General features: G+C 52.6%; 2 protein-coding genes across 2 annotated transcripts in view; one reads left to right on the top strand and one right to left on the bottom strand.

Moving 5' to 3' along the window:
* The window catches only part of POLR2B (RNA polymerase II subunit B), a 21,587-nt gene extending 16,182 nt beyond the window's left edge, over positions 1 to 5,405 (top strand). The window contains exons 18-25 of the mRNA XM_075421526.1: positions 625 to 719; positions 1,008 to 1,258; positions 1,346 to 1,435; positions 1,699 to 1,806; positions 2,290 to 2,403; positions 2,497 to 2,657; positions 4,050 to 4,245; positions 5,149 to 5,405. Coding sequence (XP_075277641.1) covers positions 625 to 719; positions 1,008 to 1,258; positions 1,346 to 1,435; positions 1,699 to 1,806; positions 2,290 to 2,403; positions 2,497 to 2,657; positions 4,050 to 4,245; positions 5,149 to 5,238 — 1,105 coding nt within the window. The 3' untranslated portion in view covers positions 5,239 to 5,405. The remainder of the gene's footprint in view (positions 1 to 624; positions 720 to 1,007; positions 1,259 to 1,345; positions 1,436 to 1,698; positions 1,807 to 2,289; positions 2,404 to 2,496; positions 2,658 to 4,049; positions 4,246 to 5,148) is intronic.
* IGFBP7 (insulin like growth factor binding protein 7) lies at positions 5,394 to 22,713 on the bottom strand. Its single transcript, XM_075421527.1, has 5 exons — positions 22,254 to 22,713; positions 9,900 to 10,009; positions 8,259 to 8,375; positions 7,123 to 7,249; positions 5,394 to 5,584 (listed from the first exon to the last, which is right to left on the bottom strand). Exons 1-5 carry the CDS (start codon positions 22,711 to 22,713, stop codon positions 5,565 to 5,567), a joined length of 834 nt encoding a protein of 277 aa, XP_075277642.1. The 3' UTR covers positions 5,394 to 5,564.

Here is a 22,713-nt window from a genome sequence, read left to right as displayed (position 1 = left end):
GAACCTCCTGTGTGCATAGGAGCAATTAAGGGTGGATAATATGTATCTGAAAGGCTGTGGCTTTGGTGGGCTGGCAAATGAGGCAGCAGACAAAAACTCCTGAAGCCCCAGAAAGAAGCCTGTGTAAATTGAAAGTTTCCAACTGCAACTCAGTGACACTGAGTGTGACACTGCAAGGTAGCAGTAGAAGCCTAAAAATGCTTACAAAATGGTAGCTATAAGAAGAAAAGGAATGTGAGAATGGTATGATGAAGATGTGAATCATCTTTAGGAGTAACAACTGTTTTTGAGATGTCAAGCAGGTCTGAAGGTCTCTGCAGTTCATAAAAAAAATTAGCATGTTATCTATAGGTACTTTGACAATATCTGAAAAGCCACAATCCAAATACCACCTGCAACTGTTTTTTGTTTGTTTGGTGGGATGTTTTTTGTTTTCCCCTCCTCAGTGATGGACAGATTAACAAGACTTCAGAGGAATGGTTGCGTGGCATTATTTGTTTTGGTTGTCATTAGTGACAGTATCTATATAATATGTGATAAAAGGATGATTATAGTGAAATTGAGATGTACAGATGAGGAAAAATGATGCTGGTTTCACTGGAGAAGGCTTTATAACTTTTTCAGATCCGTGTTCTATCGCTCATACAAAGAGCAAGAGTCTAAGAAAGGGTATGACCAAGAGGAAGTTTTTGAAAAGCCTACACGTGAAACTTGCCAAGGTAAGATATAGCAGTGTATGAAGACTTGAGTTTTTAAATTAATTTTTTGTGGGAAAGGTTGTTAATGTTGTTGAACTGACTCAGTCTTTATTTTGGGACATATAAAATAGCAGAAATGTCTGTATTAATAACAAAAATATATCGATTGAGATATTTGCATAACATTATCTTCAGACATTTTAGTAGTAGTCTGAAGTTGCAAGCGGACTTGTTGAATTTCTACAGAACACTGAATTCAACATGTTGGAAAAATTTGGGAGTCTATGTTTTTTTTTCTTTTTTCCAAAGGTATGAGACATGCAATCTATGACAAACTTGATGATGATGGTCTGATAGCACCTGGGGTACGTGTGTCTGGGGATGATGTCATCATTGGCAAAACAGTAACGCTGCCAGAGAATGAAGACGAACTGGAGAGCACTAACAGACGTTTCACAAAGAGAGACTGTAGCACTTTCCTGCGAACTAGTGAGACTGGTATTGTCGATCAGGTCATGGTAACCCTTAACCAGGAAGGATACAAATTCTGCAAGATTAGGGTGAGCACTGATGCACGTGCTTCCTACTTTTAATCATTTTTGTTCTGTACTGAAGTTACCAGTTGCATGTTTTCCTATGGCTTACAGGTACGCTCTGTAAGAATCCCACAAATTGGAGATAAATTTGCCAGCAGACATGGTCAGAAAGGAACCTGTGGTATCCAGTACAGGCAAGAGGTAGTGATTATTTTTTTGGTTTTTTTTCCCCTCTTAAAATTTTATCTCTGATCTTAGCATTGGAACTGCCTTAAGTGAGTTGTCTGTGGAGTGCAGTATATTGACTTAAGTTTAGCTAAAACACGTTTACAAAGGTACACAGCTTCTTATGTGCTACTTCAGTGCCTTTGACGTGCTTTAAAAGACTTAATTTGAATCCATGGAACTGCTTTTCTTAAAGCTGCTGTTCTGGGAAGTGCTGACTGTCTGTTTCCATGCTCTAGGATATGCCCTTCACCTGTGAAGGCATCACACCTGATATAATAATCAACCCCCACGCCATCCCCTCCCGCATGACCATTGGTCACTTGATTGAGTGTCTTCAGGGGAAGGTAAGAAGAATCTTTCATGCTGCGTGTCTGAGCAGTATGAATTAAAATGTTGTGGGTTTTTTGGTTTTTTTTGTTTGTTTTTTTTTTTTTTTTTAAGATATTACTTCCTGGTAGGTGTTAATCCACTAAAAAATAAGGATTGTTCTCCAATTACTTGACAGCGAAAGCAGGTGTCTTGGGGAAGATCTGCAGTCCTGTAAATTTTGTCCAGCAAGTCAGAAGTACAGTGTACTCTCCTGTCTGTTACTTTTATTCCAAACATATCCTGTGACCTACAAAAAGGAGTAGCAAAATTGTTGATACTGGGTATTTAAAAAAATCTCACTATAAATTGTGTAGCTGATAAACAAAGCAAGATATGTTACTGTCGTGGGTATGGAATCTCAAGTTCTGGCATCAGGAGTTAAAACTTTGAAACTGTGTGATGTTGTCTGACCAGTCCTTCAGAAATCTGACGGGCTTTTGCAAATATCTTCTCAATAGGTGTCCGCAAACAAGGGAGAAATTGGTGATGCCACACCTTTCAATGATGCTGTGAATGTGCAGAAGATTTCCAATCTTCTGTCAGATTATGGCTATCATCTCAGAGGAAATGAGGTATAATTAAATATCAAATCACTGTGATTTTTTTAATTCACATTTGATGGATAAGTAAGGCTTATGATTCAGTGATTGCATCGATTCCTTCAGGTCCTCTATAATGGCTTCACTGGTCGAAAAATCACATCACAGATCTTCATTGGTCCTACGTATTACCAGCGGTTGAAGCACATGGTAGATGACAAAATCCACTCTCGTGCAAGAGGGCCAATCCAGATACTTAACAGACAGCCCATGGAAGGTAGATCTCGGTAAGGATGTTTATTAGTTTCTATACAGTGTTTTCTTTTTTCTTTGAAGTTTTTAGCCCTAAAAATTAGCTGACTCAACTTTGCAGCTAGAACTTAATTAGCTCACCCCAATTAGCCACCCAATTTCATGTGTTTGGCTTAAAATGATGTATTGGGTACAGATGTCAAGGTTTTGGTAGCAGGAGGTGCTGCTGGGGTGGCCTCACTGAGAAGGGACCAGGAGTTGCCCTGCACTGGACACAGCCACCTACAGCTGGCTCCAACAGACCCGCCGCTGGCCAAAGCTGAGCCCATCGGTGATGCTGCTGGCACCTCTGTGGTAACACACTTAACAAAGGGTAAAAAATGCTGCGCAGCAGCTGTGAAGAGATTAGTGAAAAAATGTGAGAGGAGCAGCCCTGCAGTCACCCAGGTCAGAGAGGGAGGAGGTGCTCCAGGTGCCGGCGCTGAGATTGCCCTTGCAGCCCATTGAGACACAAGACCATGGTGAGGCAGGTTGTCCACCTGGAGCCCATGGCGGACCACAGTGGAGCAGATGTCTACACTGCAGCCTGTGGAAAGTCCACACTGGAGCAGGCTCCTGGCAGGAGCTGTGATCTGTAGGGGACCCACGCTGCAGCAATCTGTTCCTGAAGGATTGTACCCCGTGGGAAGGGCCCATGCTGGAGCAGTTTGTGAAGGACTGTCCCATGGGAGGGACTCCACGCTGGAGCAGAGAAAAAGTGTGAGGAGGAAGGAGTAGCAGAGAGGAACTGTTATGTACTGACTGCAACCCCCATTCCCCCTGTGACCATGGGGAGGGGAGGAAGCAGTTGGGAATGAGGGAGTGAAAGTGAGCCTGGGAAGAAGGTAGGGGAGAAGATGTTTTTAGTTTTGTCTTTGTTTTTTACCATCCTGCTCCATTTTTAATGGACAATAAATTAAACTAATTTCCCCCCATGCTGAGTCTGTTTCACCTACGATGGTAATTGGTAAGCGATCTCCCTGCTTTTATCTTGACCCATGAGCTTTTCCAGCTTTTCTCCTCCCGTCCTGTGGACATGGGTGAGTGAGAGGTCTGCTTGGTGGGCATCTGCCAGCCAGCCAAGGGTAAACCCACCACAGATGAGCAGAGAATGATTTGTTACCTGAGTTTGCTATACGGTTGTGCTGTGGCTGTTAGCTGTCCAACATCTGCTTTAGAAATGCTTAGCAGCAATTACAAATTACTGTGTTCACATTCTCACTAGCAGTTTTATTCTGAGGCGTTAGAGGAAAATTAGTGCACAGGTTTATTCCTGCCGTGTAATACTGCTGTTATGTTTCTGCTAAGTTACTTGTTCCACCAACAAGAACTGATACATTTTGCAAGTGAACTCCAAAGCTGAGGTTTTTTTCTCTCTTTCTTTTCAGTGATGGTGGCCTTCGTTTTGGAGAAATGGAACGAGATTGCCAGATTGCTCACGGAGCAGCCCAGTTCTTGAGAGAAAGATTGTTTGAAGCCTCGGACCCATACCAAGTCCATGTCTGTAATCTCTGTGGAATCATGGCGATTGCAAACACGAGGACTCACACCTATGAATGCCGGGGATGTCGTAATAAAACTCAGGTACGTGTGGTTTTCATCCGCCAGTGTTTCTCTTTGTGGGTAAGAAGAAAGGCCACTTGGGTGAACAGGAGGATAGGGAAGTAAATATTTAAGGAAGCACCAGAACAATTGCTATTTTAGTTTCATAACTGTTTTAAGTGTTTATAATGTCCTAGTTAATTTGGATGCTTCCTTATTAATTTTACAGTGTTGGTTTGTCACTTGGCAGGAAATGCTGTCCAATTATTTTGCAGTGCACAGTTTTCAGAGACTTTAAAAGTAAACGCCTGAGAGCTTATTTTTAGAAGTGAAACTCAGAATCACAGGAATTTAGAGCCATCGCCCTTGTGACTATCCCCATGAAGACATTTATGCTTGCAGAGCTGGGTCCCCATGGGAGGTCTTTTGTGTTGTACACTTTTTTAATTTAAAAAAAAAAAAAAGCTTTGTAGTATGTGCTTAGTTACAGAACTATGTCAAGGGAAGGTGGCAGCACAGATAAAAATAGTTGCTTTAAACAGACTTGTTCTTGTGCTAGGGACCAGCTGCTGCAGCTTGTAACAATGGCACTGGGGTTACTGAAGTGGTGTGTGCTGGAAATCTTAACTGCATTTACTGCACATCAGGCACGCTTTGCTATGCACATGTTCCCTTGTTAAACGGCTCTTGTTTAAGATCAGATCCCTTGCCTGCAGGTTTTATCATTAAAAATGTGTTCTGGATAGGTGCTGTGTAGCCTCTACAGACAGTCTTGGCTTCCCTCCTGCTTTTGTCATTGTCTGTGAGCAATTCTTGTTAAATGCTTTCATGCATAACTTTAGATTCACTTTTGAGTCAAAAACTTAACAAGTTATTTGTGTAGAGAGTGGTGGAAGTTAATGCTTTAGGAGTGCTTATCACAAGCCTTTTGAAATCTCTTTCCAGATATCTTTGGTTCGAATGCCCTATGCCTGCAAACTCCTCTTCCAAGAACTGATGTCTATGAGTATTGCACCTCGTATGATGAGTGTTTAGCCTTTAACAGGGCTTTTTTTTTTTTTTTTTACAAAATGATGAAACTGAAGTGCTCAGGTTTTGTTTCATTTTGTGTAGCTTGCATTTCAAATAGTTTTACTCATCTGCTGTGTGCTGTTCAAAAGCATGTTTATTTCCTGTAAATAGAATTAAAATTTGTAATCAAACTTGTGAATCTCTTTATTTGTGTATCTGTGAAAGAAGTGTGCAAGCAAATTGGTAATCAAAGAATAAGGGAATGATTAGTGAGCTAGAAAAAGCCAGAGGTTGCAGCTTTCCAAAATACTAATTTAAAACTGTGCGTAAGTGAAAGTCCTCACATCGCATCACAGCTCTGCACCATCATCTGTGGAAAAACAAAAACATGTTACGCTCTGCACTGTTCCAAGGGGTAATATCACAGCTTGGGCAGCAGCACAGCGCATGAGTTTTGTGATGTCTTAGCTGAGGGCGAGACCGTGCAACTCGGTCCTGACCCTCCTTCCTTCCCTTGCTTCCTTCCTTCCCTCCTGCAGGACTGCAGCAGCAGGGGGATGGCAACAGATGGCATTTTTCTGTGCTGAGATCACCTGGACACGGGGCACAGACTCCCTGACTGCGTAGTGTGTAGCTATAACATCTGACAGTTTGTTCCAGTAACGTTATCGATGGCCTTCAAGTAATTGTGGATGGCCGGCTCATTGCTTAGCTACAGCATGCTTACTGGAGAGCTTTCCTGCAGCTGAAAAGAAGCCGCTGTAACATGTGGTGTGCGTGTCAGCGATACGCCATGAGGCAATGTACGCGGCACTGTGACCTCACAGCAGAGTCACTGTGAGAGGGGGAGTGAAGATCTGCTGCTGTGGGGTGCAAGTGTGCTGCTCGTGGCACAGGTCAGTAAAACTCAATTTCATTCATGACCATAAACAAGATGTTTGAAAGGGGATTAGAGATTAGCTAAAAACCTTTCGCAAAGTTCCTACGTGTAAGTGATACTGGGATTAATTTTATGCTCTTATTTCAGTGCCAGGTGCTGTTAATCTCCTATAGGAAGCCTTTCAGCTAGGATACAGAAAGTCAAGACTACACAGTTTGGATAAAGCTACTGGGATTAAAACTAAGGATTATGTCCAAACATGGATTTGGGCAGCACAGTGTTCTCTAGCTGGATGCTTTGTTCCCAGTGCCTCTGCCTCTAGCATGCTTACAGTTACTATTCCAGCTCTCCGGATTTGTTCCGAGGCACACGTGGCTGTGGTACTAAGCCATCCTCTCAGCAGCTGGAATGAGGGTGGCTGGTTTGCCATCAGCTTTCCACATAGCCTGGCAAAGAGGACCTGGGTTTGAAAACTGGCTGAGGGTTGGTGAGTAAAGGCTTCAGGTCTTGCCTAAAGGCCTGCGGTGGAATATCTGTCCCCTCCCCAGCCTGAGAGTCCAGTGTGCAGAGAGAAATGGCAGGGACTGGGATGTTTCCAGGATGGGGAAAAATAAGGAGATGCAGGGACTTGGAAGGACTTTACGTGCTTGAAGTTCCCCCTCTGTCTTGGGGCTGGTTGTGCCAATACTGCTCCTAGGAGAGAGGGGCAGATTTGGAAGCATCCAAAGAATGCTGAAAGGACGATACAAATTTAGGGCTGGAAAACAATGAGAGTTGCTTTGTAAAAACCCCAAAAGGTGTTTTTAATTCGGTGTCCTAATCTCCAGTACTTTACAGCACTTGGGGGGGTATTTAACAATCCCTTGAGAACTGTGGCAGCTGCCATTTGCTGGGAGTGTCTTGCCAAGCCCAGTAAAAGCTGCGTATTAAACTGGTAATTTTTTTTTCAGACAGCATCCTTCTGTATCAAATAACTGAGTAAACTGTTAGGGGAAAGAGCTGCTGAGTGTTCAGCCACAGTAACCTACCTTTGGTCAGGGCTATTTCATGCAGAGTTTCCACAACGTGGATTTTTGCAGAAGCTGTTGCCTCTCCTTTGGCATTTGATGCATGACACTCATATTCTCCAGCATCCTCCTTGCTCAGAGGAGATATCTAGGGGGAGAAACACACACCCCCATCCCTCAGTAAGCATCCTGTGCATAGGCAGAGGTGATTCCTTTTTAAGGTATCTTATATAACTTGTTAATTGCTTGAGACATAGCGAGGTGAACAGAGTGCATGAAGTAGTGGTTAACCCTTAGAGAACCACACTGACCACGTGATTTGTTCTGTCCAGTCTAAACAGTCTGGTTCAGATTGCGGTGGCTCTCTCCAGTGAGGTTTGGGAGAAGCACCCACTCCTGTGGATCGGCCTAGCTTTCTTCTCCTGTGCTGGGCCAGATTACGTGTGCTGTAACGCTCCCTCCTTTTATTGTTTATGTAGTTTGGAGATGTGTCAGAGCACTGCGTGCTTGCTAAGTGGAGGGAGGCAGGAAGCAAAAGCCTACCTACAGCGTTCTGCATCCCGTCAGCCAGTTCAGGTAAACCCTTCCCTCTCTTTGTCTCCACCTGTGCTTTTGTAACTGGTGGGAACCAACAGCCTGAGCTGTACTCCCCTGCCCAGAGCTTCTCTGCAGCTGGGAGCCATCATTCTTGCAGTTCCCTTACTGGGACGCACAGCTGCTCCCTCTGATGGGTGGCAGTGGCAGACGAGCCTGCAGGTACTCCTGTCGCTCAGGAGGTCTGCGGAGCGAGAGCTGAGGGCTTCTGTGCTGGGCTGTTCTCAGGTGGGCGATGTGCTTCACTGAGGAACGGGCAATTCTGCCACATCCACAGGGCTCCTCAGCTGTGGGTGGGCTGTAGGGATGCCTTGCCTGTGTACTGATTCCTTCCTAGACATGGCAAGGGTCTCCTTCCCACGACTGGCACCAGGAAAGTAATGACATGCAGAAAGAAGATCTTTTATTTAAGTCTAGCCTTCTCTGATCACGGAATGCAGGCTTCTCCTGCACACCAGACAGAGGTGAAAAATGGCAATGGGCAAGGCTGCTCTGTGTTCGTGAGCTGTCTGCAAACTGCCCTGCGCTGTCTGTGCAGCTCTGTGCATACACAAAGTACTTACGAGCACCCAGCCAGTTACTTCGTGTTTCTCAGGGCCCCCGCGGGTCTGGATAGCCAAGTTTTCCCGGTCCCCAGGCAGGAGCTCCATCCTCTGGACACCATACTGTCCCCGAATTATCTAAACAGAAGGGGAGAAAAGGGTAAGAATTTGGGGGGCTTATTTGTGCTGGAACTGTTAGGACCGCACCTGCACACAGACAAGATCAACACATTTTTACATGCACGCGTTTTGTGCAGTCGCAGTGTTTTTTCCAGCGCCAGCCTTTCACCTTACCCTCCGTGCCCTGCCGCCCCGCTACCCCAGGGCCTCAGGGTCTGCACGGGGGCTGCGCTCCCCTCGCCTCGGCAGGGACGCAGGGAGCAGCACAGCTTTCTGGGGTGGATGGTGCGGGGCAGGGGGGTGTGCACACACACGCCCTGCACCAATGGTCTCGCAGAACTCGCGGGCGCGTTCCCAAGGGTGTGTTTAGCTGTCAAATGATGCCTGTGCTGAACGAGGAGGGTTTGGCTGCCTGCAGCTGCTGGTAGCCAGGCAGCAAACCAGTTCAGCAGGGGCTGGGGGGGCAGCACGAGCTGACTGCTGTCCTGGTTTGGAGAGGCTTCCCCGCAACTTCCCCGATGATCAGGCTTTTTAGCGTGGCCGTAGCGGAGAACCAAGTGTCTGCGTGTTGCTCCTGGAACGGGCACTCGCTGCGTGACCCATCCCCTTCCCACCAGGCCAGGGGCAGCCCTGTGGGTTTCTGCTGCGGCGAACTGGGCAGTCCCTCCAGGCGGGCACAGCATCGATGGGAGAGCAGCAGCGCAGCCATTCCCCAGTGCTGCGTATCCGAGCCCAGAGCATAGCACGGGGTAAGCGGTGCTCAGCCCTTGTTACCACCAGGTCACGCAGTCTCTCGGCCGTGAGAAACAGGCACGAAAAGCAGAGCAGCACCGACAGTCAGTGTAAATGTGGCCTCTACTTGTAAACAGGCAGGAGATGCTGCCTGGGTCAACCTGCCTATGCTGTACGCTCACCCGACAGGCTGCTCTGGGACCCCCGTGAATAGCGTTTGCTGTCTCCAAACACAGCAATCTCTGGGCCAATCTAGTTTTTTCCTCTGTTGTATTCTTCATCTAGTATTGTTGCAGCTTAATTTTAAGATGCCTCCTGAGCATCCACAAACCTGCAGCATGCAAAGAAGCTGCAGGAGCCGTGCAGCGGCTCTCAGCCCTGGGGCTGGGATCAAATCTGCTCCAGACTGGGCCCTGCCCTAAGCCAGGTGTTACCAGCACGCTGCCAAAACCACCACGCTGCCGGCTGGCGGGGACAACCGCCCCACGCCATTCCCGCGCCCGTGTCCCGCCACCTCCGAGCCACTGCCGCCAGCACGGTGACCACAGGTCAAGGGACGTTCCCCGCCTGCTCTGAATACCAGGCACTGCCAAGAGAAACACAAGTCCTGTTCTGCCTCGGGATCAACAAGAGTTTAGGGAAAGATTAAGCAGAGCCAGATGTCTGGGGGCGGACAACACCGCACAGATGGGAGAACTCACCGCAGATGTGTGTTTCTAAGGAGGGGCTGGCTCTGGTCTGTGTGCTTACCAGGCAGCTCCAGCTGCCTCAGGTTGGCCGTGTCCCCAGAGCTCCTAGCAGGGCCCTTACCTTGTTCCAGATAAGGACAGGGGTTGGGATGCCCATGACTTCACAGCTCAGGTAGATCTGTGCTCCCGTCACATTCCAGATGTCCTTTGGAGGAGTGACGATGGAGGGTCCTACAAAATAGGGAGAAATGCTTTTAAGCACCGGGAGACGGCAAGCCTGTCTCCTTGCTGACTTTTTGGGTGGGGCCAGTCAGCTCTGATGGGTTTTGAGGATGAGGTGAAGGGAGGCCCTGCCTGGAGCAAAGCTTGCTGGACTGATCCCACATCACAGCACCTCCCTCTCCAAAGCTACGCCTGCATCTGACCTTAAGCTGTCCAGGGTGATGGGCGCGTGCCTCGGATGGAAACTCAAGGGTTGAGCGGTTCAGTCAGTCTGCCCACTTGCAAGACCGAGGTTAGAGGTAGGCCAGTGTTTGCATTCTTCTCTTGGGGACTGAGCGGGACTTTATGAACCCTTCTTTTACAAGCCTTTGCTCACCACGCAGCCACCAAGTGCATCGCTGACATGGAGGAGAGGACCCCCCAGGAGACAGGGTGGGTCCCACTTGCTCTCCCATGCCACGGAGAGCTTGGCCAGCTTTGCAGCACCCTTTTTCCTAGCAGGATTTTAATCTGCAGCAAAGCCAATGGCAGCTGGCTGGCAGAATGCAATGCTGTGCCGCTCCTGTTTTGCCTGTGTGCAGTGATCACCCTAAGGCGGCTGGCAGAGCTCTCCTTGGGCGATCTGGGAAGGGGCCAGGTGAAGGCAGAGCTCCATTTTTCCCCTCCCCGAGAGCTCCAATCCCTGGTTAAAAAGGGAGTTGTTTCCAAAGCCAGAGGGGAACGGAGCTGTTTTGCAGATCTGGCTGGAGATGTTTACCCCTCGGGCTAGGAAATGTTGGAGACGTAACCCACATCCCAGGAAGGGAAGAATGGCCTTTTCTGTTCAATCCCTCTTCAGTGGGACTGCTTTGCAAAATGCAGCTATTAATTCCCCACAATAGGAAGCACAGACCAAAGGAGCACACAGTGTTTATTTCCAGTTATTGACAACTTGAAGAACACAGCAGCTTTTCCCCTCCTGCTCTGAAGATGCGGGCAGTAACAGGAAAGCGAAGCTCCTGTTGGGCTTCACCAGGAGAAGGCATTTCCTACACGAACAAATACTCCAGAGCCAGACCGACTGCAGCCCCTGGGTACGCTGGCTCACAGACCATGGTGCATTCCCAACCCTGTAAGAGGGGCAGATTTGGGTCCTGATGGCCCTTCTGGGGTCCTGAACACGCGCGGACCTCAGCCCCGCATGCTGCCCTGCAGCTCTCCTGCAGGCAGTGGGGACTAGGTTTCAGGTGCATCCCGCTGCGCCAACATCTTCCAGCAGAAAGCTGGCGTCTTTTTTTCCCTCCTCAGGATCTGGGGGGCAGATCCACACTGGTATCACCCGTCAGAGGACACCAGCCATCCCTGGTCTGGAGTTATCCTTACTCCGGGTGGCCCACAGCAGATCTGCCCATGGATGTTTGCTTGCCCTGCCGGGAGCAGGTCACACCAGGATTTTTCTGCAGCAATTGCTGGCAGGGGAAAAGAGAGAGGGAGTTTCTACCCACTGCCGGGGCGAGGAGAAACCGTTTATCTTCCCTGGAAAGGGGAACTGCCTGCACAGCTTCACAGCGAAGCTCCGACTGGCTTGGCACAGCAGCCACAGCGCAGCGAGAGCCCGGCCGTTACGAGGCAGCCCCTTGCTCGAGCTCGGGATGTACATCTCGATCGAACCAGGAGGAACGTGCAGCCTTTGGCTGCAAAATGAACCGGGAGCATTCACAGGCCTCCGCCCGGCACAGCCCTGAGGCCGGGAGGCAACACGCATCCCAGGAGATGCAACCCTGTCATGGGAAGAGTCAGTCTGGCCTCTCCGTATATTTGACTTACATCCAGGCAGCCTGAACTCTAGAGCTGGGCTTCTTCCTCCACTAAAAATAAATGAGAAAGGCCAAGAAGTCAGCAGATTCAAAGTCGAATCACGGCAGGCCACAGCAGTAGCTAGGGTCCCACCACAGCCCGCTGACATCCAGGGGCATGGCAGCCGCCCTGCTCACTGCCAGCGTCGGTCCCACTCACGCTGTCCCCCGCTGTCCCCCACCGTCCCCCAAAGCAGCCAGAGATGAGCAAGGGACATGGCAACCTGCTGCAACAGGAGAGGCAGGGCATGCCCGAGCCTTGCGCGGCCTTCAGAGGATGTGAGGACCTTCTCTCGTGCAAGACACCCCTCTCGCTTCGATGGTCCCTGTGAAGCCAGCGAGGCCACCACGTGCTTGGCAGGACTGGAAACAAGCCCACCATGTACCGAGCAGATGACTTGATTCCTGCCAGCAAGGTTCAGATCGGATATTAGGAAAAATTTCTTTCCTGAAAGAGTGGTCAGGCAGCAGAGCAGTCTGCCCAGGGAAGAGGTGGAGTCCCCATCCCTGGAGGTGTTCAAAAAATGTGTGGATATGGCACTTCAGGACATGGTTTAGTAGGCATGGTGGTGTTGGGTTGATGGTTGGACTCAATGATCTTAGAGGTCTTTTCCAACCTTAATGATTCTGTGATTCTAAGGAGCCTGCTGGCCCTCACCCTACAGCCCGCATCTTACAGGCCTTGCTGCTCTGCCCACAAAGCGGAATGTTTCTCCATCCGCTTCCTTCAGGCTGGGGACTTGTGGGTCGCACCGGCTGATGAAGACGGTCACCACCATCAGTGCGGCCGGGCAGTCCCTGCTCCCCACGGGGGTCTGGGCCAGGGGCACCACGGATGTCCAAGATGCTCCCTGCCCATGAGTGCCCTGACTGCGCAGGAGCTCCTTGGCCAAGGGGACAGCACCAGCTGTTGGTGGAGATCAGCTGCTCTCTGCAGGCTCTTCAGGCATTTCCTCCCTGCTCTGCCCATTGTTCATAAGACAAATAGTTCTCCCCGGCCGGGGAAGGGGCTTATTTACAGAGCCAGTGAGCTCATTCACCCCGGGAGAGGAGCCCGAAAGCACAGGGATTGTTTTTTCTGCAGATCACAGGGAGCTGACAGCCTGCGTTATGTCAAAAGCAACAGCCGGAGAGGAGTTCCCGCTGCTGTTATGCAGTCGCTTTTCTGCCACAGCAGCATGCGGCAGAGCCTCTGCCTTGCTCCGTGAGGCCATTGCTCGGCATTTGGGCCCCCGTCCCCCCGCCCCGGGCACCTCTTCTCTGCTCAGCCACGGCGGGCAGAGATCCGGCATCTCCCAGCCCGCCCAGCTGCCCCTCGCTGGCACCGGGATGGGCGATCACAGCTCGGGGTTAGCTGGTCCTCGCCGATCTGCCTTTGGTGTACGCACACACGCACAAATACATCGCTCCCCAGCGAGCAGAGCAGTGACCTTTTTGGTAGAATCAAGGGGGCTGCAGGTACGTCACGAAAGGCAAAACCCAGCTTGACACTGGGCTCTTGGGCGTGCGTGGGAAGTCCCACCACGAACGCACGAAGCTGTGTGCCGCACGGTGAAGCTCGCGTGGGTGCCAGCCGGGTCCCCAGCCAGCCCTCCGGAGCACCGCGTCGCCGTGCCACAGCCCCGGCTGAAACGCAGACCAGGAACACTCCTCGTGAGACAGCAAACCAAACCAAAAGCCAGACAGTTTTCACCCTCACAGGCTCTTGCAGGTCTGAAAATAGACCCACTCCCGTTTCCTAAGTTGCTGGGAAAGTATTTTCCCTTCAAAATTACTTTATATGGAGAAGGGGAAACCTTCCGTAAGCAGCATCTTACTCATTCCAGCTGGCATGGCCTCAGCTGCTCCCTCCCAGGTCAGCGCGCTGCGAGAGGCAGCAGCAGACGGGAAGTGCGAGCAGCTTCTGGCCTTCCCCATTCCCAAAGCTGCCTGCTGCTTTCTGGCACAGTTACAAGGCGCCTTCTTTACCCCTTTCTGAAGACATTTCTCAACCTCCTTTACCCTGGCCTTGGAGAGACGAAGGAGTTACAGACAGCAGCTCCGAGACACCCAGACCAAAGGAGATGCCGGAGGCTAAGCCTGTTCGGATGCCTCCCTCCCAAAGACTTCAGCAGCCCAGTGACCCTGGAAAGGCTGCAAATGCAAACGCAGCTTTGCCCCAAGCCCTTCAGACTTGAGACTGAGCCTGCACCAGCGTGAGGCAGGGCCCCGGGCCACCATCTATCTCCCACAGATCTCCTCCTGCCTCCCACCCCACCAGGCTCAGCTCGGAGTGGACCAGTACAGCTGGAAATCCCACCCCTGCTATTTTACCACAGTTTGGGAATGCTGCCTTCAGAGACCTTGTGCATGACCTTCACAGGGCTACTTATCGGTCCTCCGTGGGGTCTACACATGGGCTGGGAGGGAGAACGGGGTGGCACGGCGAAGAACAAGAGCCCAGGCCCCTCTCCCTCAGCCAGCTCGCAGGATGGGTCTGCACGGGCGCCCAGAGAAGAGGCTGACCCCCGGCACGCCGCCGCATCCGGCAGCGTCTGCCACGCAACCCGAATCTCACAGCTGGGCGAACGGGGAGGCCAGCATGGCCGAGCCCCTCTGAAGCTCAGCTGCAAGCTTATAGCCAAGTGTGCCCCCCGAAGCAGCCAAAAGGGGAAAGGGGAAGCCCCCTGAGCACCGATGACGTTGCCCTTGCTAGCAGACTGCCAGAAGCCAACCTCTCTCCTGCCTTCTCCCCCTGTCCTGCCCCGTTCCCCCACCTCCCCTTCCTTCTGCCACCCCTGAAGCACGCTGTCCCCGCAGTCAAACAGGCAGCAGCTTTCTGCAAACACGTCTGCTGCTTCCCAGCCATAGCTGGATGCGTCTTTGGGGTTTTTTGTCCCAGACCTCCCAGACAACCTCTATCAAGAAACTTCTCTCCTCCCGGCCGCCACCTCCGCTCTTGTCGTCCTGTGACCTTGGCTCAGTTTTACCAAGAACACTGTCATTACAGCACAAGGAAGACCACGAGCCAAAGCCCGGAAAGAATGTGAAAACCTTGCGGTGGGAGACACGGAAACAAGGCATGGCAGCGTTTATGCATGGAAAAGCAAGCAGGGCTTTCAAAAGTCCAACCTGATTAGACTTGCTACGTGGTAATCTCCTATTTGGTATGAACCTCAATCAACCTCAGCCCAACACAGGATTAAACGCATTTTTCTAAACACAGCATGCCTTTCCAGCAACAGAAAAAAACAAACACGGGGAGGAATTTGCTGATCTGTAACCATTCCTTCCTAGTGATTTTGGATAGGCTATGATGACTGAAGATGAAGACACGGGTGAAACGGGAGATCCTCTTGGGCAGTGGAGGTGTTTGCGTAGTCCCAGGCACACTGGTGCTCTCCAAGACCCCGAGCTGCCGAGTAATACATTAAACAGCTTCCCCAATAAGATTTTAGCACAGCAACCATAAAAACTCAAGCTCCAATGAACCAAAACCTTTTCACATAACTAAATGCCTTTTTAAGGAGGAATTTACTGCATATCCTACAGCAGTGGAAAAACCCAAAGTTACAGATGAATTTTTAAAATGCCAGCATAAAGCTTCAGCCCTAGAAACTCTGTCTCAAAATCCCAATGCATGGCGTGATGGAAAAGCAAACACCACGCTGACAAACATCACATCCCCACACCCCGCTCCATCTGAAGGGACCCCGCGGTACGGAACAAAAGGTGCCACCCCACTGCGCACCCGCGCAGCTCCGCTCTGCCACGGCCTCTCCGGACGCGGTGCAAAAATGCTGGCAAGACCCACCTGCAAACGCAACGCTTTCCCTTGCGGTGGGAGAGAGCGGGTGGCAGGCCGCTGCTGCAAGACCCCCACTCCCAGCTGATGCAGAAAACTAAACCAGCTTCCCAGGAGAACCAGGGAATTCAGAGTTCAGTTCATTTCCAACCATGGACGACTTAGGAAAAACTTGCCTAAAGCCCTCTTTCATCAGCAAAGAAGGAAGCACTCATAAAATGTGGATTTTCTTTTTAAGTCCCTTAAAATCCAGGAAAGGAAGAACAGGAGGAAAGAACTGAAGAAATCTAAGCCCCTTGTTAATTAAAAAGCACAAATCCAGAAGAGTTTCTTGCAAAATGCAATCAGATATGAACTACGCTCTCTGGCACATAAAACAGTTGGGAGCGCCCGATTTTTAAGGCAGCTGCATCAGGAGAAGATGAGCCAACGTCAGTGATAGCAGCAGTCTGCCATCTCCCAGAAGGTTCTTCTCCAAAACCTTTGCTTCTGCTCTACTCTGGCAGTGGATTAAAAAACCCCCAACACAACAAACCACCCTAAAAACGAAAATAATTCTGGCAAAGCCTCAACAGCTGAATTTGGATGGAATGAGCCAACAGATGTGATCTATGTTTCTTGTTTTAAAATTGACCTGCGGGAACTCGTCACCTCTTTGTCTGCAGCACAGATGTAGCTTTACAGGACACTGAGGCACCAGCAAAGCAAAGCCACTGCTGGTGCAAAGAAGCAGGGCTCTGGGGGGGTGTACAGGCCCCTGGGTCTGTCAGTCTCCACGAGAGCCTGGCAGCCATGAGCCTACACCCATCAGCCCATTTTTTAAGCCCTGTGGAGAGCCAAGAAACCTTGCACCCACCTCTTCCTGAGCCCCAGAGCTGGCGGGTGGCACCTTACCAAAAAAAACCTTCTAAAAGGGATGCTCTCCAGGCTTCCCCACTCTGGGGGGACAGCTCAGCTCCGGTGACTGGGATCTCTTTGCTGGTGAAAGAGAGATTTAGGCAAGTTTAGCGCTGGTTACAGTCACCTTTAAAAGAATCTCTCCCCTGGTCCTGCTGTTCATAAGCTCTGCAGGCTGTGGGATGGATCCTGCAAGGTGCTGGGCCCTCATCACCATAGGGGAAACCCCTGCACGTTCCCAACGCTGGGAAAAGACTTTCATGGAGCCACGGAGATTCAAACCGCACTCAGATCAATAGAAATAAAGTAGGCTGCTTGGGGAGCCAGCAACTCTACCTCTCACTCAGAGCGGCCATGAGTTTCTACCTCCAGGAGGTCTCTGCAGGTAGGTACAAAGCAGCACCAGCTCCCTGGAGAGTGGAACTCTGTCCTCTGATGTCCTCCAAGAGCCGCTTTGTGGTATGCTGCATTCGGGCAAGAACAGGCGCTCAGCTTCCACCAAGAGAGAAGTGAGCATGAAAGAAAGGCAAAGCCTTGACCGACAACGGCAAAACAACCTGGAGTCCCCAAGCCTGCTGCAACAAGTGTCAGGGGCTTCCAACCATAAGGCCTTTGGGCTGCAATGAGGCAACCTCAGCAGTATTTCCAGCAGTCACAACACATCCCTTGAAGCAGGTATTTGCTGGCAGCTGATGATAAGAGAGACTCGGGGACATTTTTCCCTTCTTGCGCTGGTCAGTCAACAAGTCCGTGCCTGGTATTTTGCAGCTCAGAGAGATCGTCATGCCAAAAATCTTCCCAGCTTTTTGATGGGGGTTGGTGCTTTGAGGTTGTTTTTCTGCCTGGCTTGAGCTGAGCCACGCAACCCTAATTCTTTATGCCAGTTGGCTTTGCACGGCAGTGGGTACCACGGTCCTCCTGCCCCAGGTCCTAGCTGGCCAAAAACAGCCTCAGTGCGTGCACTGCAAAATGAATTTTGGCCTACATCACTGAAGCCACCAGCTCCGTAAGAGGCTCTTCCCAACAGCCGCACACAGCCGGGCTATGGCAGTGGCCGCAGGCAGCTCCCCGGCTGTCACGGCGGCCTGCCCTCCTGCCGAGGGGACCACCGGAGGTGGCACCTCCGACCGCCGGTACCTGCCCCGCCATCAGGCTTCTGCTTTGCCTCCAGTCCTGCCTGCAAGAGCCGGCAGCAGACCTGAGCCTCGCTGTGCACGTTCACAGACAGAGAGCAAAGGGCCGATCCGTTTAAAGGCAATGCTGGAAAGCAGCTGGAAAACTCCACAGCATCCGTCTCCTATGCAGCCTCGGCACTGGGATTAGGTACGAAGGGAGCACCGCGGCATCGCTCCCTCTGCCCCGGAGCCAACGCTGGCAGCTCGGCCGTGCCCTGCTGACACGGCACCGACAGCAGCCAGGCAGCCTCCAGGAGCTGGGAATCAAGGAAGGTGCCTTTTTCCAGCCGTTCCCAACGGTCCTGCCCACGTGCAACCCGCTCCATGAAGGACTTGCTGGATCCCTGCACCTGCCAAGCGCAGGTATAGCAAGGGTTAGTTCTGTCCTCTCAACTGCATCTTCCTTTGCCCCCCAGCAGGAAGTTTGGGCTCCAACGGAAATACCTTTTTCTGCATGGCTTCACTATTTTTGTACAAAGAACACAGGCAGCAGATCCCAGAGGTCTGGGAAATGCGTAGCAGAAAGAGAATCCCGAGGACAAGGTCAAGGCAAACTATGTAGGGCTGAGAACTGGCTCCTTCCTTTTGCTGTTCAACAGCAAAGAAACAGCCAAGTTGTTCCCAGCCGTCTTAGCAAGCAAAAACTACCGAGCATTGCACAGAAAACCCTGTGACAGGCACTGTGATGAACATGGAAAGCTCAACTGGACAAGCATTTTGCCAAATATAATTTTAATGAACTTTTATCCTCTTGGAAATATATCTAGGGTGGAAAAAGATGTGTGTCTCCAGGAGCGTTGTGCACGTTAAGCCTTATGTAGCCTCTTGGCTTTGTTTCCAGGCAGCTTTTCCCATGCCCGCACGGTGTTGCCTATGACAAATCATAGGACAGCCCCTTGCAGCAGCTATACGTCCTCCAGGCCCTCTGGATACCTGGTACATACGGGACAGGGAGGGAGACAAGGAGAGAAAGAGGGTGTGAAACACGGCCTCGGTTAAACAAGGAAGAGGAGCCCAAGTCTTTTAACTGCTCGTGGCCGATCCCTGCCTCAAGCATGTGTTTCAAGGCAGAAGAAGAGGAGGTGGCTGCCCTAAGCCTTGTTCCCGCCTTGCCTGGGAGGTGAGGTTTGAGCAAACAGTGGCAGGAATGAAGAAAGGGACAAACCAGCAGCGTCTGCCCCATTTGCATCTGTCTGTGCCCCCTCTCCAGCCCGGCCACCCCCATCATACAAGGGCAAATGCAGGGTCCTGCACCTGGGGAGGAACAATCCCATGCACCAGTACAGGCTTGGGGCGGACCTGCTGGAGAGCAGCTCTGTGGAGAGGGACCTGGGTGTCCTGGTGGATGACAGGTTAACCATTAGCCAGCAGTGTGCCCTGGCTGCCAAGAAAGCCAATGGGATCCTGGGGTGCATTAGGAGGAGCGTGGCCAGCAGGTCGAGGGAGGTTCTCCTTCCCCTCTACACTGCCCTAGTGAGGCCTCATCTGGAGTACTGTGTCCAGTTCTGGGCTCCCCTGTTCAGGAAAGATGAGGAGCTGCTGGAGAGAGTCCAGCGGAGGGCTACGACGATGATGAGGGGACTGGAGCATCTCTCCTACGAGGAGAGGCTGAGGGAGCTGGGCTTGTTCAGCCTGAAGAAGAGAAGGCTGCAAGGGGACCTAATATACGCTTACAAATATCCGAAGGGTGGGTGTCAGGAGGATGGGGCCAGACTTTTCAGTGGTGCCCAGCAACAGGACAAGGGGCAATGGGCACAAACTGAGGCACAGGAAGTTCCGTCTGAACATGAGGAAGAACTTCTTCCCTCTGAGGGTGACGGAGCACTGGAACAGGCTGCCCAGGGAGGTGGTGGAGTCTCCTTCTCTGGAGATATTCAAGACCCACCTGGACAAGGTCCTGTGCAGCCTGCTGTAAGAGACCCTGCTTGGGCAGGAGGGTTGGACTAGATGACCCACAGAGGTCCCTTCCAACCCCGAACATTCTGTGATTCTGTGATCATGCTGTAGTGCCGGGGTGGGTGAGGAGGAGCATCTACCAACAAGCTGTTCCCAGACACGTTCCCTTCTTCTGCTGGATGCCCCATCTCCAGCTGCCGCCCTTCCTGCTGACGACAGCAAAGGCCAACAGCAGCAGCAGCTCTACTTTTCCTCCTCCCGAGCTTTCAAACAGGACGTGCAAAACAAGCCCCCCCTCTCCAGCTCCACTTGAAACAAAACAAAACAAAACAAAAAGAGCAATTAAACACAGTTGGGACCCACTGCTGGAAACATGTTTTTCTGGATCTCAGCTCGGACTGGAAAGGCTGCTTTGTCTTGGACCCAAAGGACGTGATCGTGATAGCCCAGCGAGTGCCTGCAGGGACCTCGGAACCCACCCGCTGCGAGCAGGAAGCCCCAGGCCCCTGTCCCCCAAGGACTTCTTGCTGTGCAAGAGCTATCACGCAAATGACTGATGCAGGCAGGAACCTGCCTGTTTGTGGTCTCCCTGTGCAGGATCCTACCCCAGACAGCGCCTTAAGGAGATCACGTCCGTTTGTGGTGGGAAATGGCAAAAGCAAGACCTCTGCTCTTTCACTCCCATGGCACCTACGTTCTTTCAGGAAACAAGAAAAGTGCTGCCTCATACCTGGGAAGATACTGAAAGAATCTCTGCCCTGTGCGGCTGATGGGATGGATGTCCTCTCCTGCCGTTGTTTCAAAATCCGTGTGGAGATTCCAACTCCCCTCCCCACCCAACAGTCCTAACTGCCAGCAGGCCCTGAGGGCTGCAGAAATACTTCCAGATGTCTATCGCGTGTGTGGGCTGACTCCCTGCCTCAGCTGCAAGCCACAGAGCGATGCTTATCACCAGGAGAAGGCCCACAGCACGAAGAAGGTTCACGCAGCCGAGGGGTCTCGGAAGAGTCAGTTGCGACACCACTGCCGAGCAGCCCACGTCCCTCCTGCTCTCCTTCCCGAGCTGCTGGGCCAGAGCTCTCCCAGCAGCAAGAGCCCAAAGATGAGCAGCTCCCCAGAGTGACAGAGGAGGGGACTTGCTGCCGGTGGCTCGGCACCACCACACACTCCAGCGAAGTTCTCGAACAACAGGTAGCAACCTGCAGAGGTATCTCGCTGCACATCTGCACACCCAAAGGGACCTTCTCCGAGGAAGGAATGCGGTTTGTGCACGGAGCGGCTCTCCCGCGCTGTGACCTTCTTCAGAGCAGTGCCCGCTGTGACAGCCAGAGGACGGAGAAAGTCTCGCGGGAGCCGTTTGAGGCTGGCGGGTCGGTGGCCTCCCACCATCCTGCCCAGTGGCTCGTGTTTGCATCGACCCCACCAAACCCTGTCTCCGCAGCCTGGGTCAAAGCCCCACCAAGCCAAGCACGCAGCCTGGCGCGGACACAGGGCAGCGCAGCCAAGGGTTGGGGCAGTAGCTGTGAGTATGAATACCCATTTTGCCATGGACTCCCAGGTGACTTTGGGCAAGACAAGCGAGAATGCAGCCCTCTTCTCAAGAACGCAGATGGCTTTCAAACACATCTGCTCACTTGGTCTGGGCTGGCAGGGCCAAGAAGCAGCATGCATTTTTAGAGCTGCTGTGACCACCCCCCAAGTCCTCTGGGCAGGAAGGCCTCCTTGCAAAAGCTAGATGGCGGCCCAGACAGACGCGCGTTCTGGTCTCATCCCACATTGGCCTGCGGGCTGGAGCTCCTTCCCTCCAGGAGTTCACACTATGCCACGCTGTTTCTGGCTAATATGTAAGCCTCATGTTTTGCACCGGTTTGTGAACAGCCACGCAGGGCATTTAATGGGCAACATCAAAGCGCATAACCCAGTCCTTCCCCTGCCTTTCGTGCTTTTCTTGGGAGCTGCAGAAACATTTTTTTGCAAGACATACTTGGCCTCAGCCATGGGAAGCGAGCGAAGGAGGAGGTGGAGGTTGTGACCCTGCACATACTGTGTTTATGAAAACACTCCTCCACCAAAATGGCATCGGCGCTGCAGAACTGTCCTTGAGACGTTCACCGCACGGCTCGCGCGCCGCGCCCCAGCCCTCCCTTCCCAGCAAAACCCACTCTGCCAACCGCCCGCCGCCAGCGAGCCCAGCAGCCACGGCTTCTAGTGAAGGCTCAGCAGCAGGACTTCTTTCCTGAGCACCGGCCCTACGCAAAAGCTTGGGAAGAATCGAGCCGCTGGCTGGAAACGCTGCGAGCGCAAACCGCTGCGCGCAGCTGAGAGCAAAGTCACTGCTGCTGCTGCTTCTTTCCCCCCGGAACCAAGGCCGGCCGGCCGCCGGTGGCCCCGCGCTCCCGCGGCTTTCGCGTCCATTAACCAGCTCCTCTCCCCGCCGCCTGCAACCTCCGAACCCCCCCAGGGTCTCAGCCCTGCCCTGCTCCGAGCTCGGCGCCCCCCAGCCCACTGAAGGCGGCTTCGAAGCCATCCCCGCTTCACGCCTCGGCGTCCCGACGGGACGGCGCGGTACGAGGGGCAGCCGGGACCGGCTCTTTCCCCGCGCAGCCGGGCAGCGCGGCCGCACACCCGCCCTCCCTGCCCTCCCGAGGTCCGCCCCCGCCCCGCACCTTGCTCGCAGGCTCCCTTGCTGCGCTGGCTGATGGCGGGCTCGCCGCGGCTCTGGGCGAGCAAGCTGGCGGCGCGGAGCTGGCAGCCGCTGCCGTAGGTGCGCCCGTCGCTGCCGCACACCGGGTAGCGGCTCTTGCAGAGGCACACGCCGGGCGGGCCGGCGGCGAGGGGCGGGGGTCCCGGCGCCGGGCCCTTGGCCTTGCGGCGCTGGCGGCTCTTCACGCACTCCAGGCCGGGGGCGCAGCGCCCTCCCGCCGCCCCGCCGCCGCCGCACGCCTCGCCCTCGCCGCGGCCGCACTGCCAGCAGCAGCCGCAGCCGTCCCGCACCCGGCCCAGCGGGCAGCCCCGCGGCGGCAGCGCCGGGCACCGCGCCGGCTCGCAGGGCCCGCAGCCCCCCGCCGGGGCGGGCACGGCCAGCGCGGCCAGCAGCAGCGGCAGCAGCAGCGCGGAGGGCGGCAT

Source organism: Opisthocomus hoazin, chromosome 5 (assembly GCF_030867145.1).
Source record: "Opisthocomus hoazin isolate bOpiHoa1 chromosome 5, bOpiHoa1.hap1, whole genome shotgun sequence".
Lineage (NCBI taxonomy): Eukaryota > Metazoa > Chordata > Aves > Opisthocomiformes > Opisthocomidae > Opisthocomus > Opisthocomus hoazin.
The sequence above is the reverse complement of the archived record's forward strand: the minus strand, read 5'-3'. Positions and strand labels throughout refer to the sequence as shown.